At 34.7% G+C, this 13,202-nt stretch overlaps 3 protein-coding genes across 4 annotated transcripts; 1 reads left to right on the forward strand and 2 right to left on the reverse strand.

Moving 5' to 3' along the window:
• Positions 1 to 381: 381 nt before the first annotated feature.
• Positions 382 to 2,154, reverse strand: LOC106104551 (p21-activated protein kinase-interacting protein 1-like). The gene is made up of 3 exons (XM_013284629.1): positions 1,973 to 2,154; positions 1,588 to 1,879; positions 382 to 1,160 (listed from the first exon to the last, which is right to left on the reverse strand). Exons 1-3 carry the CDS (start codon positions 2,039 to 2,041, stop codon positions 388 to 390), a joined length of 1,134 nt encoding a protein of 377 aa, XP_013140083.1. The 5' UTR covers positions 2,042 to 2,154; the 3' UTR covers positions 382 to 387.
• Positions 2,155 to 2,359: 205 nt separating this feature from the next.
• LOC106104614 lies at positions 2,360 to 8,090 on the forward strand. Of its 2 annotated transcripts, XM_013284709.1 has the most exons (9): positions 2,360 to 2,495; positions 2,595 to 2,869; positions 3,024 to 3,186; positions 3,377 to 3,548; positions 3,949 to 4,056; positions 5,179 to 5,374; positions 5,818 to 6,038; positions 6,740 to 6,836; positions 7,305 to 8,090. In XM_013284709.1, the coding sequence occupies exons 2-9, from the start codon at positions 2,631 to 2,633 to the stop codon at positions 7,354 to 7,356; spliced, it is 1,248 nt and encodes a 415-aa protein (XP_013140163.1). In that variant the 5' UTR covers positions 2,360 to 2,495; positions 2,595 to 2,630; the 3' UTR covers positions 7,357 to 8,090. The 2 variants fall into 2 exon arrangements, with proteins under 2 accessions (XP_013140163.1, XP_013140164.1); XM_013284710.1 differs by lacking the exon at positions 3,949 to 4,056 and having other exon boundaries at positions 7,305 to 8,089.
• A 3,628-nt stretch (positions 8,091 to 11,718) lies between these two features.
• On the reverse strand, positions 11,719 to 13,196 carry LOC106104616 (methyltransferase-like protein 9). The gene is made up of 3 exons (XM_013284711.1): positions 13,099 to 13,196; positions 12,818 to 12,993; positions 11,719 to 12,602 (listed from the first exon to the last, which is right to left on the reverse strand). The coding sequence occupies exons 1-3, from the start codon at positions 13,128 to 13,130 to the stop codon at positions 12,388 to 12,390; spliced, it is 423 nt and encodes a 140-aa protein (XP_013140165.1). The 5' UTR covers positions 13,131 to 13,196; the 3' UTR covers positions 11,719 to 12,387.
• Positions 13,197 to 13,202: the final 6 nt, after the last annotated feature.

Genomic DNA, 13,202 nt, shown 5'->3' on the forward strand with positions numbered 1-13,202 from the left:
GACCCCGAGTTTCTTTCTTATAATTTAAATATTATAAGTAAACCTGCCTTTAAACACCTTAGTTAACAAACTTACTTTATTACTTTCTGATGAAAAGTCTACTACTCATGTTTAAAACTGAAGATTTACTGTGGACTTAATATTTTGCTGGGTAAGTTGGAGACACTGATAGTTTTAAGATAAATCTTATCATATGCATTTTATTGTGATTAAATTCATCAATCTACAGACTACTACTGGAATTCATACATATGGTAAACAAACTTTCTACAGATATGCTGATCCAGAAATAGCAGCAGTCTTTGAGTTATATATATCCAACCAAACTTTCATTTTTGTATTAATCAGTAAAATGATGAAGATTAAATAAACAAAACACAATAGAGTTTAAACAGTTTTATTTTTAGATTTCTTATTTCGTTTTCTCTTCTTCGTTTTTTTAGCAGCTGGTGAGATTGAATCTTCATTTGGGTTATCGTCTCCATATGATATAGTCACAAATGCACCTGGTTTTCTTTTCATTGGTGGTTTTTCAACACATTCAGAATTATCACTATCACTAGCATTCTTTACCTCATCTTCACCTTCACCTTCGTGGTCAGATTCTTCTTTCTTCACAAGATGGTTTTGTTTATTCAATGTTATACAGGTGACCCTACAGGATGCATTGTTTGTACATATTTCTTGTAGTTTTTCATCTTTAACCTTCCAAGCTTTCATCTCTCCCGAGCTAGAAGCTGAGTAAAGAATGCTATTCTCATAATACAAACATTTCACTCTTTGTTTGTGGCCTTGGTAAGTTAGTGCTTGACTATCAGCAACATTCAATGTTATAATGTTGCCATTTTCTAAACCGACATAAATTCTTTCATCATTAATCCATTGTATTGATGTTGGTTTTGAATTGCAAGATATTCTTTTTTCTATGCCAGCTTTGCTAATAGTCCAAACATCAAGGGTTTGCAGGGACAGTAATGAAAATCTATCACCTCCTGGAGAAAACTTGATTTCTGTAGGCAATGCTAATCCTTTACTAGAAAGGTTGATGGTAAATGCTGGTCGACCTTTGACTAAATTCCATGTTCTTAGTGTTTTGTCACCACCAATACTTAATGCCAATTTGTCAGATGGATGAACAGCTATAGCAGTAACTGGTTCACCTGAAACAGATGTTTAACACCCTCAGCGCCAGACCCTAAGTGAGTGTTAAAATAAAAGAATAAAAAACACAACATTGTTTTTTTTTGTTGAATTGTGTTTAAAATGACATATATCATATACAATTTTTCACCCACATTTTTTTCCCCTTTTTCCTTGGATTTTTATTCATGTGACATTTAGATACATGTGGATTGGAAAATAGTTCATTTGAAATTCATACCTCACAGGCCACATACACAGTTCTACACACTGTGTGAATAAAAGATACACATTGCACCTAAGGTGTTAATTAAACCAAAAAATCCTTTTTTAAAGTCACATTGATCACAAAGATTATGGAGAATTAGGTGAATTCATGGTGCTCTAGTTACAAATTTCATACCTACATGTAACAAAAAAGTTATAGAAACTATATGGTATGTTTACCTCCATGTGCTTTTTTCCAAATCTTTTCAATCTGCCAATTTCCTGTCCTGGTAATAATTATTGAACCATCATCACTTCCAGTCAATAAATGTGTACCATTGTTAGTAAAAGCGACGGCATTGATTGTGCCATCGTGGTTCATAAGAACCGTGTGCTCTTTACGAGTTTTTAAATCTATAACAACAACCTTATCATCTGTTCCGCCTGAAGCGAGAAATTTTCCAGCAATCGCAACGCATCGCACCGATGCAGTATGTGAATGTGTTGCAAAGGTCTGCTTTAATCGAGTAACCTAAAAAAAAGGTAAATAAAAATTGGTTCCTGAAATATAATCTACAGTCGTGTCCCCGCATACAATCATGGGCATGATTTTATGTATACTTACATTATCCTCAGAGCGCAAAGAATATCCAAGTAAAAATCCTTCGTAAGTACCTATTACTAACTCGTCCATTGTAAAATAGTGTTACTGTTATTACACTTGTACTTAATTTAGTAACACATACATAAAATAAAAATATAACCTAATCCCACATTGCTTAAGAAACGTCAAATGCAACAGTTTGTTTTGATAGTCGAATGTCAACTAAACCTCAAAGACAACCAAAAACAGGATTGTTTTGCTGACACTGTTAGATTCTTACAAAAAAATATCACATCGTTCTTAAGATCAAAGTTTTACGTATAAAGTACAAAAAGGATAAATTATAAAGATATGAAAAAAGTAGTTTGCTAAAAAATGAGAAACAACTCCTTACTTTGGCAACATTGTTTGACAGTGTCAAAAAAAGAAAGAAGCTTCCGTAACAGTTTTAGATATTTTTCATAAATATTGCAAATGAATCTTTTATAAGCTTGTAATAGTTATTTGGTTTAAAGATTGCTTGCACGAAGACTTTATCATTCTGGTAAGTGATTAATTTTTAAGGCTCGGGTTCGAGTATTGTTTGTATGTAGGTATGTCACTATTGATTTAGATCGAAAAACTAATGTACGTTTTCTTATAGGATTCCCAAAAGAGGACTTATTTAGACATCTACAAGATGGATTTGGCGGAGACAATGAAGAATGTGTTAGCAAAAAGCACTGGCAGTGCAAGCAGTGCGGCGAGCTCGTCCGGAGCCGCAACGCCGCACGGTGCCGAAGGATACGTCACTGAGAAGCTGTACATGCTTCTGCAGTTGTACTTGCAAAATAAAGGCTGGAGTCCCAGTATAGAACTGTTGCAATGTTTCAGTGACCTCAAAGAATCCTCTATGTTGCCGAGTGCTGCTTATTTACAGTAAATAATGTTTATTCCTTTACTTTTATACTTGATCTCCTAAGAATATGATACCTATATAACCATAAGAGAAATATAAATATTTGTTCTTTTGGCTTCTGATAAATAAATGTATGATTAAAGTTATTAAAATATATTTTACGTCTATTTTCAGAATGATGGCATCTAGAGTTGGACTCGACACACAAGGAAGACTGATATTGCGAGAAAACGGGAAAATAATCTTACCATATGAGCATTTTGCAAATGCGGTTATGTTGAAGCACATGAATGGTCCACATGGACTACATCTAGGTCTGGAAGCCACAGTTAGGGCGGTAAGTACTTATTTATTAGTTCATTTTATTAATTATTTACTAGTTGTACATATTGTAGTAAAAAAATTATCACCTATTTCTCTCTTAGTGTCATTTTAACTGCTTCTTTTTTATTTTTTTGAGTCAAATAATTTCCTAAGTGAATATTATTAATTAGTATAACCAACCACAAAATGTATTTTATTTTTAGGTTGTTGAATCATACACAATAGGAAGGGAACAATTTGGTATGGAGAAAGAATTTATAATAGAGGTGGTGCAGAATTGTCCGAACCCTGCATGTCGGTATTACAAGAATCAACTGGAGATGACACAGAAATCAATTCAACAACATTTATCTCAGCAGCCAACATATATTCCAGGTATGAAATATAACTTGAACTCCCTATTTTTTCATAACAATGACTTCTATTCACTTTAAGCCTTCACAGGTTAAAAGATATGTATTTGTGATAAAATGGTGGCCATTGTGCGAGTAATATGCTTTCAATTGTCAATTATCAAGCTTTGTGATTAACAATTCATCTAACTCCTTGATTGCTTCTTATGGTGTCTTAACTTTCTGGATTGGGTACATAAAGTTCAGAGTAGATATCTGACAATACATTTAGTTATCTAATCTGGATAATGGAAGTGAGGCAAAGTAAGACCTCCACACGTTCTGCTAGGATAAACTTGTGCTATGCATGCTATTGACCAAATGATCAAATTTGTATGAAACATCCATTTTTATTGTGTGGTGATTGGGTTGTTTGGGCGTAGAGGCGGGCAGTTCGAGCCTGTCTGACAGCCAGGCGGTGGAGCGGCTGCTACGCGGTTCTTTGCCGCAGGACTACCAGCTGCCACTTGGGCCTCACCTCGCTGCCCTCAGTGAGTTACATATTACATTGATGACACATGAGACTTCATCACTGGGGATAGATAAGGGGATGTAGTACAATATTTGCCAGATGTTTGAGCAAATCTTTACTTCGCGAGTTGCGAGCAGATTTAAGGTGTAGATGTGCATGCCGGGATGCAAGGGATACATACTTCACAGTGCTCCAATGACGTAAAAACTACAGTGAAAATGGTTTTTATATTCCAAACAGAATTTATGCTGATTATTAACATGTGATCTAATTTTGTAATGATTTATTGACTGACAAATGGTTATGATTTATCCATGTCGATCTCTAGGGATTTTAGACATCTTAGTATGTCAAAGTAGTTTATAAATGTTTATACATTCTTTCGATTCTCTATGGAGGGCTATCTTGTGTTTCATTGCTCAAACTTGGCAAATCCTTTGGTGCCATATATGAACTGCTTGCATTGTTGCCTTATAATAAACAATAAATATTTATCTCCATTATTTTTATTCCATAAATAATGTCTAAAATAATCTTTACACTTATTTATTTATGTAAATAATATGCACATATGATAATGTTTTCGTAACTGGCTACTGTGCTGCATATATGCTTTTTATTTGCTTTGCACTAACAATAAAAATAATTTACACATAAATGAAATTATGTTTTTAACTGCTATGAGGTATATCACATTTTTCTTTTCTTAGTAATTATAAGAGTTTATTATTTTCATTCAAGTAATAAAAATGTCATAGTATTTTTTTAGAGACTTCTAAGTTTGTACAGTGGGGGAAAATGACGGTGTTCCACTTTAAAAGCTACAATTGTTTAAATATTTTGAATTGAGATGCAGAACAAAATCCAATATCAACGCAGCTTATAAATGTATCTGTATGGAAAAAGTCAATTAGTCATCCATGGCTAGTTTCTTTTAAATATTATCCCTTCATCTGCACTCACTGCTTTCTAGTTATTTGTAGGAAGAGGCGGTATTTGTCTTGTTGCAATGAACAAGGCAATTGTTCCTGAAGTAAAACACCGCGGATTCCGCGACTGAACATAGTTGTAGGAATAATTGTTTAGTAGATTTTCGTGATTATCTTCAGTAGTGTAGTTGTTAAGTAGCGGCTCGTTACAGGTGGTCTGACGGGCGAGAAGTCAGAGCGGCGGTCGCAGGAGAAGCTGTCGCAGCACCAGCAGCTGCTGCTGCACCAGGGCCGCTCGCTGCACGACAAGTACGGCCACACGCGCTCCTCCGCCTCCTCGCAGTCCAGCCTCGACACCAAGGCCAAACATCATTACTCCGATGAACATAAACTTACCGATTTCCTAAGGTGAGTTAATTATCGTTACAATTCAATAAACTCTACAGCAATACAATTGCTATCCCCTTCATTCTTTTGAATGAGACAGAGACAAAATGCATACAAGTGTTAGAAAAAAAAATGTGTTTTAAAGTCTGGTAACCGCTGATTGATGATATGAAAGTGTATTATCATACTGCTTTCAGTATAACTACTTTCTTATAAATTTGCTGTTGCTCGCGACTTCGCTCGTGTGAAATTAAAAATGAAATAAAACTTGTCCCGTGTTACTCACTCACTTTTAAATGGTTAAAGAATTTTTGAAATCGGCTCAATAGTAAAACAATAGAGTTGTTTCAATACATACAAAAAATACAAATCTTTCCTCTTTATAATATGAGAATAGGTTGTTCAAGATAGTAATTCGCAAGCCTACGGATTTGTTTCAACAATCATGAAAAAACTTTATCCAGGGCGAACTTGGAGAGCCTGGAGGGTCTGTCGGGCGCGGGGGGCGCGGCGGGCGCGGCGGGTGCGGCGGGCGCGGCGGGTGCGGCGGGCGCGGCGGGCGGCGGGCAGGAGCGCGTGGTGCGCGCGTTCGCGGAGCTGGCGCGCAACCTGCAGCGCATGCGGCCGTGCGTGCGCCCCGCCATGTGCAAGCCGTACGGCAAGCAGAGCGAGCAGCTGCAGAAGAGTTAGTATCTAAAATGTTCATAAGACACGGGATATGGAGACTCTGTTTGGTATACATAGTATAGTGGCGAAATTCTGCGGTGTTCTTTTTTTTATTACAAAAGGTGGCAAACGAGCAAGCGGCCACCTGAAATGGCGAAGCGACCGCTGTCCATAGACATCTGCAATTGCAGATCCGTTGCCCATCCTTAATCGAAAGAGGAGGAGACATATCTAAAGAGGATAATTCCCCTACCTATTCGTCTTCTCCACTGTCAAATCCACTTTTCCTTCTCATCCATTCCTAGAAAAGGTGAAAAGTGTAAGGGACTAAAATTAGGCTTCCGTCACCACACTCATCAGACGAAATGCTTTGCTTCCACTTCACGCCTCTTTACTTTGTTCCAATTACAACTGTAATTGCCTTATTCCATGGAACGAGATAAACTCCATCTCTTACAAATAACCTATTAGATAGCAGTGAGTTGTGCCAACAACGGGTACAAATAAAAAGCAATATGCGTGTACCACTTTTATTTTGTTGTTTAAAAATTGCGTTCTATTGGTTATGGTTGACTTGAACAAAATATTGATATAACTGTAACTTTTAAGGGAATCCACCAGATTTCGGGATTGTACCATCAGTATGCACTTCATAGGATGAGTTATCTGTAGGAATTTAAGTATGTTTAGTTGAATTAAGAATATGAATGTGTATTGCAGTTCTGCTGGACACGATCCAGCTGGTGCAGTCGCTGCGCAGCTACCTGCCGCCGCCGCACATACAGGTCACCTCCTGGAAGAATGATGACAAGCTGCGGTAAGTCCCATACTATATTAGCTGTTGCTCGCGACTTCGCACACGTGTAATTTAAGAATATACCCTTTGTTACTCAGCGATGACCTAGCTTTTTAATGGTGAAATAATTTTTAAAATCGACCCAGTAGTTTTTGTGTTAAAAGTATTGGACTTGACGGAGAATGGCACGGATGGGTAAGGAGAAATATCTTTTTGTGTGCTATCCTTTGTTGATTAAAAGTAAGCAAAACATCACCAAATGCGGATAACAGCGGTTGCTTCGCTATTTTGGCGAATTCGGTGACCGTTTGCTCGTTTTTACCTTATACTAAAGAAATTTAACAAAGTATACGAACTATTAGAGAGATGTTTTCAGCATTACACACTTACACATTCTTACCAGACTAATGATTCTTTTATAATTTTTCTACATTCCAGTTTTAATTTTGTCCCCTCTTATAGTGATTTTTCTACTTATTTGTCTTTCAGTTCCAATAATATGGATGAACTGGAGAGCCGTAAGATCGTGAGCGGCAACTAGCCCGCGGAGCACGCCGCGGCTGACTCGTAAGCTGTCGCCTGTCACCTGTCATCATGACACTTGTCACCTGTCACCTTGACACCTGTCACTCGCGCCTTCATCCAATGCAAAGAGATGTCTTAACTGTCATCGCAATTTTAATACATTGACAGTATAAACTACATATATCGTGTAAGAAACTATTGGGTTATATTTGTGCAATTTTTTTCTATATGTCTGTATGTTTTGGAGATATTTTTCTCCGGCACAAACTTGATTTGTTTATATTTATCCTGTTTAGTTTAATGCGATTGTCTATGCTTTCTTGTTGATTTTTTTAGGACTTAAAGCTATCGGTTGATCTGAATTCGGTTTTATATTATCGTTACATACAGTTTTGTATGATTTTCTATTGCTTTTATATACTTTATATGTAAAGTATAGTCTAACCAAGAATATAAAAAACCAACATTACTTTCAAATGTGTGTGAATTTTTTTTTTCGCATTATTGAGTTTTTTATATTCTTGGTCAGACTATGTATTGTAGGTACAGTGATGTGAGTTTACTATCGTAAGTGCATTATGTACTGTGATAGAGGTTAATTAGATGTAGGAGCAAAGTCTTGACATATTTCACGTAACTTCTACTTAAATACATAGTTTGAGATAACTTGTACATGTGTAAATAACATTTTTGTTCACGCGTGAAGGAAATGTTAAGAAAATGTATTTCTTTAAACAATGTTCTTAATTAATATTTACAAAAATGCGTAAAAGGTTTATTTTATGATATTTTGTATGTTTTCATATTCAATTATAATTTCTATGATAATTTAAAATATCCAGAATAAAGAATTCATTGATGCTAGTTTGTGGTGAGACGTTTGAATAGAAAGTGACTTAACATAGATGTTAAGAGTCTAGGAAAGAAATTTATTTATAGTGCGACAAATTTATCTGACCCGGTGAGATATCTTGTTAGTTCTTTCAATAAAAAACATGGTTGACAAGAAAACCCATGATAATGGTCGGTTTATACTTGGCCAGTCCAGTTGGTCAGTAGTGCACGTGGCACATTGTGAACGCTAACTGGCGCCAGTGAGTCACTGGCCGTCACAACTGGCCAAGTGTGAACCGAGCATAAGACAACTACAGTAATTTCCATATTGTTGTCAATAAATAAAATAAAATAAAGAAAAAAATAGTTACAGACAAGTATCTTTTATTTGTTATAAGATACTTGTGTATATAAATAAATATTTTTTTTTGATCTATTGACATTTGTAGTGACTTATATCCACGGGGTCAGATAAATTGTTGTATCTATAATGCGATGGCCGCGTCTTGTCAAGAATGAGGGAGAAATGGTAAGAAGACTGCAAGTTTGGTCGTAGCTAGTTGTTAGTTCTGTGAGGAAACGATGGTCTCTTATATACGTATTTAAATTATTTCTTAGCGTTTTTCGAAAACTACATTTTTAACTACTAAACTACATTTTTATAATTTTTCGTCCGCAGTTTTCAGCTATGTTTAAAAGTGTCTTGTGATGTAACAAAAATCAATTTTTATTTAATTATTTTTAAGAAGCGGTTTACCTTTTAGGGTACTTAGAATTTAATTTAAATTTGACAAAATTTCATTACTTATTTGAAAGGCAAATTATTACGCATTTTTCGCGGACGAAATTTTATTATTGTAGTTGCAGCTTCCACATAAAAAAAAACGCCTTCACAACTATTTTAGTGCAATATTTAGGCAAAGCCTATTTATGTTTAAAATTTTGTAACTTAGTACAGTAATTCTAAATTATTAAGCGGAAGTGGTAAGATTAAGTTAGTCTTAACTTTTATGGGATATTGTGTTTCATCACATTTTTTTCATTTCTGTCGTTTATACAAGCGATATTTAATCATACTTATACTAAATATGTAATGGCAGTTATTTTTTCAATAAGTAACGAGGCTTCAAACATCACTTAGTTTAAGTTAAGTACTCGTTATTTCAAAAAGTATTAAATTTTTTCCAAAAGAATCTCTATCTCTCTGTATTAGAATTAAGATTTCTAGTCAAAAATGGATTTCATATTTTTATTATTCTTTTCGAAATTATAAGATTTTTTTTTAAATTAACGGAATATTTGGAACTGATTTTAGACGATAAAGGACATCACACGATAGAGCTAAGTGCGCATTGTTTTTGTAATTGTACTAATTGATCAAATATTAACAGACATTCAAATTCTACGCTTAAACTACAATTTCTATTTAAATTTTGACAACTGTCAGATTGTAATTGACATTTGTTGATTGTATGACAGATACCTTACAACACAGCTGGTCTGTGTGCTATTCAGATCTTATTGGATTTTCATTGTTGAAAAACTGGTATTAAAACATGTTGACTTATACACTATGTTTTGAAAATAAACATGTGAAATACAAGAGAAACATTTTCATAGAGTTAATAAACCGCTGTTATTTTTGGCAATTGTAAATATTATTGAATAAAAAACAATTTGGATTTATAAACGACCACGACCGAAAAATCATTGTTACGTTTGTACCGAGCGTGCGATTTTTTTCTAACTATTTTATAATATAAATAGGCGTTCGGCTTGTGACATTATCATTAAATTATCGTCTGTAAAAGGGACACCGTTGACTAAACTATCGCAGAACTACTCAGTCTCGCTTTGATTTCTATGAGCCTATATGGAGGTGCGCACACTACTCGGTTTAGTAGTGCAACTAAATAGTTGTATAGGCTGAGATACAATCGACAATCGCACAATAGTTGTTCAATAGTTTAGTCAAAGGTGTGCGCCCGATGTAAGAATTTACAACTTTTTTTTCCCAATGCATCATCATCATCATCATCATCATCAACTTTCCCTTATCCCTTATGGAGGGTCGGCACAGTATGTGCTGCTCTTCCATACATCTCTATCTTATGCGCGCACTTAGCTAAAGTAGATTGTATTTTATTACATTAGAATAAGACTTGTGAAGTTAACATTTGTATCGTGAGTTTCTACCGCCTCTACATGTTGTTTATCTCTGTTTTTTCAATGATATGTAATGAGACGACAATATCTTTTAATATGTTTCTAACAGCGGAAATTCACAGTACAATTAATGTGTTTTATTAGTTATTTTGGATATCTCAGTGAAATGTTCTTGCTTATTCTATTTACATTGTATTTTTTATGTGTACTTTTTTTGTGATAGAAATTTGCTTTCGTTTTTAAAATATTCAGATCTTATACTTTAGATCAGATTAACTTTTTTTGACTGCAAAAATGAGTATTTACGTTTATACAGTAAGGAAATTATTTGTATGTATAATGTTTGGCCTTGCCATGTAATTTATTTTTGCCGAAATTATAATTAACTTTAAAAAAGTATAGTGACTTGAAACAGTGCTTAGAGTAAATAAATATATTCAAAACTTTATATTTGTTTTATTGAAATATCATCCCCTAAATTGTAAGAAAATCTTTTTTTAAGCTCAGTAGCTTTTAACCTGATTTTTCCCTTATTGTTTGTGTTCGCGATATCTTCTAAACTGTTAGTCCAATTAAAATACTGTAAAAAACAATTTTATTCTGACAACAAAGGCACATATTTGGATAAGGATTAATATTGAAAAAAAGTGGTTAGAACTTTTTGAGACACAATTCTTTCATACATCATTTTTATACACCCCTAACGGTTTAGGCAGCATAAAAGTTGTGATTTTTGTGATTATGGTTTTTAACGCCATGGTACAGAAATATGTTGTTCATTAATAGTTCCTTAACATTATTAATAAAACAAACATTAGGGTTACTCATAGATAATTTGCCTTCCTAATGGTGAAAGATGTTTTTAAATCGGCCCAGTAGTTTTTGAGTTATTACAATACATACAAAAAACAAATCTTTCCTCTTTATAATATTAGTGTAGAAAGGTCACAAAAAACACAAAAATTTGAATCACTTTTTATTTACATACAAATAGTATACAAATTCTAAAATATAATCTTAAGGAACGTTAAAATTAAAACAATTATTCATACAAATGTAATACGACATATAGTTAACATAATTGAAATAAGTTCTTTTATAAGATAAAATAAACATTTTATTATTAACATATACAAATAGATGAAACATCCTGAGGGCAGTGAATACGCGGACATCAAAATACATCTAAATATTTTGTATAAAACTTAACTTGATTAACTTAGATCAAGTTACAAATAAGACAGTTATCTTATTTGGCGCAATATTCTTTAAAATTTTATTATTTTCATTATTCAAGACATTTACAGAAATGTACACGCTACTTGTTACAATTACAAAAAAGTAGACTTAAAAAGTGAACATTTTTTCGATTCTATAAGGGGTAGCGCCCATTGCCTTACAAACTATAAAATTATCAGTAACGGAAATGATGAAGTACACACATATATTATCAACAAATATCTTCACAATTCAAATTAAATTTACGTACATCGATTGTTTTTAGAATATCCCAAAGATTTAATAATAAAAAGCAAAACATCTAAAGAATCTTAGTATGTAAGAGTATTAAAAATTTTAATAACAAAGTTTGTGCTAAGTCTTAAAATATTAGTTTGTTAAAAATTCTCATTCGTTCCTTTTGAAAAAGAGTTAAATTCGTAGCGTTTTAGGAACAAGAATATTTCTTAATGCAATTAAGAGCAATAACAAACAGCTATTCGATGTGATCAAAGCGATGTTTATTGTTTAACTAATTCTAATTAAAAATGAATCTAATTAAGTTAAGTTTATCACATAGATAAACAATTTTAATTTTTTGTCGCATACTTAGTATTATCTGTAAATTGCTTACTAACATTTAGTGCAAAAGTTCACGAGAAGATTTTATTTGAAATCACATATAATTCATAATAAACTAATATAAAGAAAACTAAATTAGAACTTAATGTGATACGTACAAGACCACCTAGTGTAATAAATGCAAAACTACCGAAAGTCCATTTCGTCGATGTCAATCGATGTCAATTTAAATAAAATTGTAACAAGCTCACGTATTAACGTCGATGGGTTTGAAGACGTAGACGGAGTCGTCGAGCCAGTAGTAAGCCTGCGCGAAGTCGCCCTCGCACAAGTAGGGCGCGCGGCTCCACGACGACAGCTCGAAGCCCAGCTCCCGCATCCACGACACGAACGAGCTCGCCTGCTCCTCGAACGTCACGCCAGTTATCGGCAGACGCTCGAGCGGCTTGTGGTCCGGTGTTACTGCAATAAGAAAAACATAGTATTACTGATGTAATAATGACCAATATCTAGTGTAAGAGGTGATCCTCTTGAAGATGTTATAAGTTGGCGTGTCAAGATTGCAAAATCTTGAAAAATATCCGATGTATCTTGGAAATGTGAGGTTATACTCATTGTGTATTGTCAGATGTCACGTATGTGATCATGCAGTCGATCAGGGTTGTTAAATCACGTACCTTCCACATATGGTTTATATGGTAGGACGAGTGCGAGTAGCAGGACGCCGTGCGGAGCGAGCGCGGCGCGCGCCTGCCGCAGCATGCCGCGCGGGTCCGCGCACCTGTCCAGCAGGTTCAGCATGCACACGCACTCGAACTCACCGCCCTCGCACCACGACTCCGTGTCCAGCAACCTGATCACATCATACCACACCAGTGATTTGGAAATTTGTGTACAATTCCGTAAATCTACTCACCTACATTTCCATGCAAAATGTAAAGTCTGACCATTAACTTACGTGTATCCTTTAGTCTTGAGAGCTTTGCGCATGCAGGAGGATATCTCAGTGGCGAGTTTGTCGTCGTACAGGTGTGCGAAGCGACGGCTCACCTCGCCGTCGCC

The sequence above is a fragment of the Papilio polytes genome, unplaced genomic scaffold, assembly GCF_000836215.1.
Source record: "Papilio polytes unplaced genomic scaffold, Ppol_1.0 DF823510.1, whole genome shotgun sequence".
Lineage (NCBI taxonomy): Eukaryota > Metazoa > Arthropoda > Insecta > Lepidoptera > Papilionidae > Papilio > Papilio polytes.

Bases quoted from the DNA above. Each gene is read 5' to 3' on its own strand.
- LOC106104551 (XM_013284629.1), bottom strand. From the start codon at position 2,041: ATGGACGAGTTAGTAATAGGTACTTACGAAGGATTTTTACTTGGATAT. The intron at 1,880-1,972 runs GTAAGTATACAT...CCTTTTTTTTAG, and splicing joins CTTTGCGCTCTGAGGATAAT to GTTACTCGATTAAAGCAGAC. The intron at 1,161-1,587 runs GTAAACATACCA...CATCTGTTTCAG, and splicing joins TTGGAAAAAAGCACATGGAG to GTGAACCAGTTACTGCTATA.
- LOC106104614 (XM_013284709.1), top strand. From the start codon at position 2,631: ATGGATTTGGCGGAGACAATGAAGAATGTGTTAGCAAAAAGCACTGGC. The intron at 6,039-6,739 runs GTTAGTATCTAA...TGTGTATTGCAG, and splicing joins GAGCGAGCAGCTGCAGAAGA to TTCTGCTGGACACGATCCAG. The intron at 6,837-7,304 runs GTAAGTCCCATA...TTTGTCTTTCAG, and splicing joins AAGAATGATGACAAGCTGCG to TTCCAATAATATGGATGAAC.
- LOC106104616 (XM_013284711.1), bottom strand. From the start codon at position 13,130: ATGCGCAAAGCTCTCAAGACTAAAGGATACAC. The intron at 12,994-13,098 runs GTAAGTTAATGG...TGATGTGATCAG, and splicing joins CTCAAGACTAAAGGATACAC to GTTGCTGGACACGGAGTCGT. The intron at 12,603-12,817 runs GTACGTGATTTA...TTCTTATTGCAG, and splicing joins ATATAAACCATATGTGGAAG to TAACACCGGACCACAAGCCG.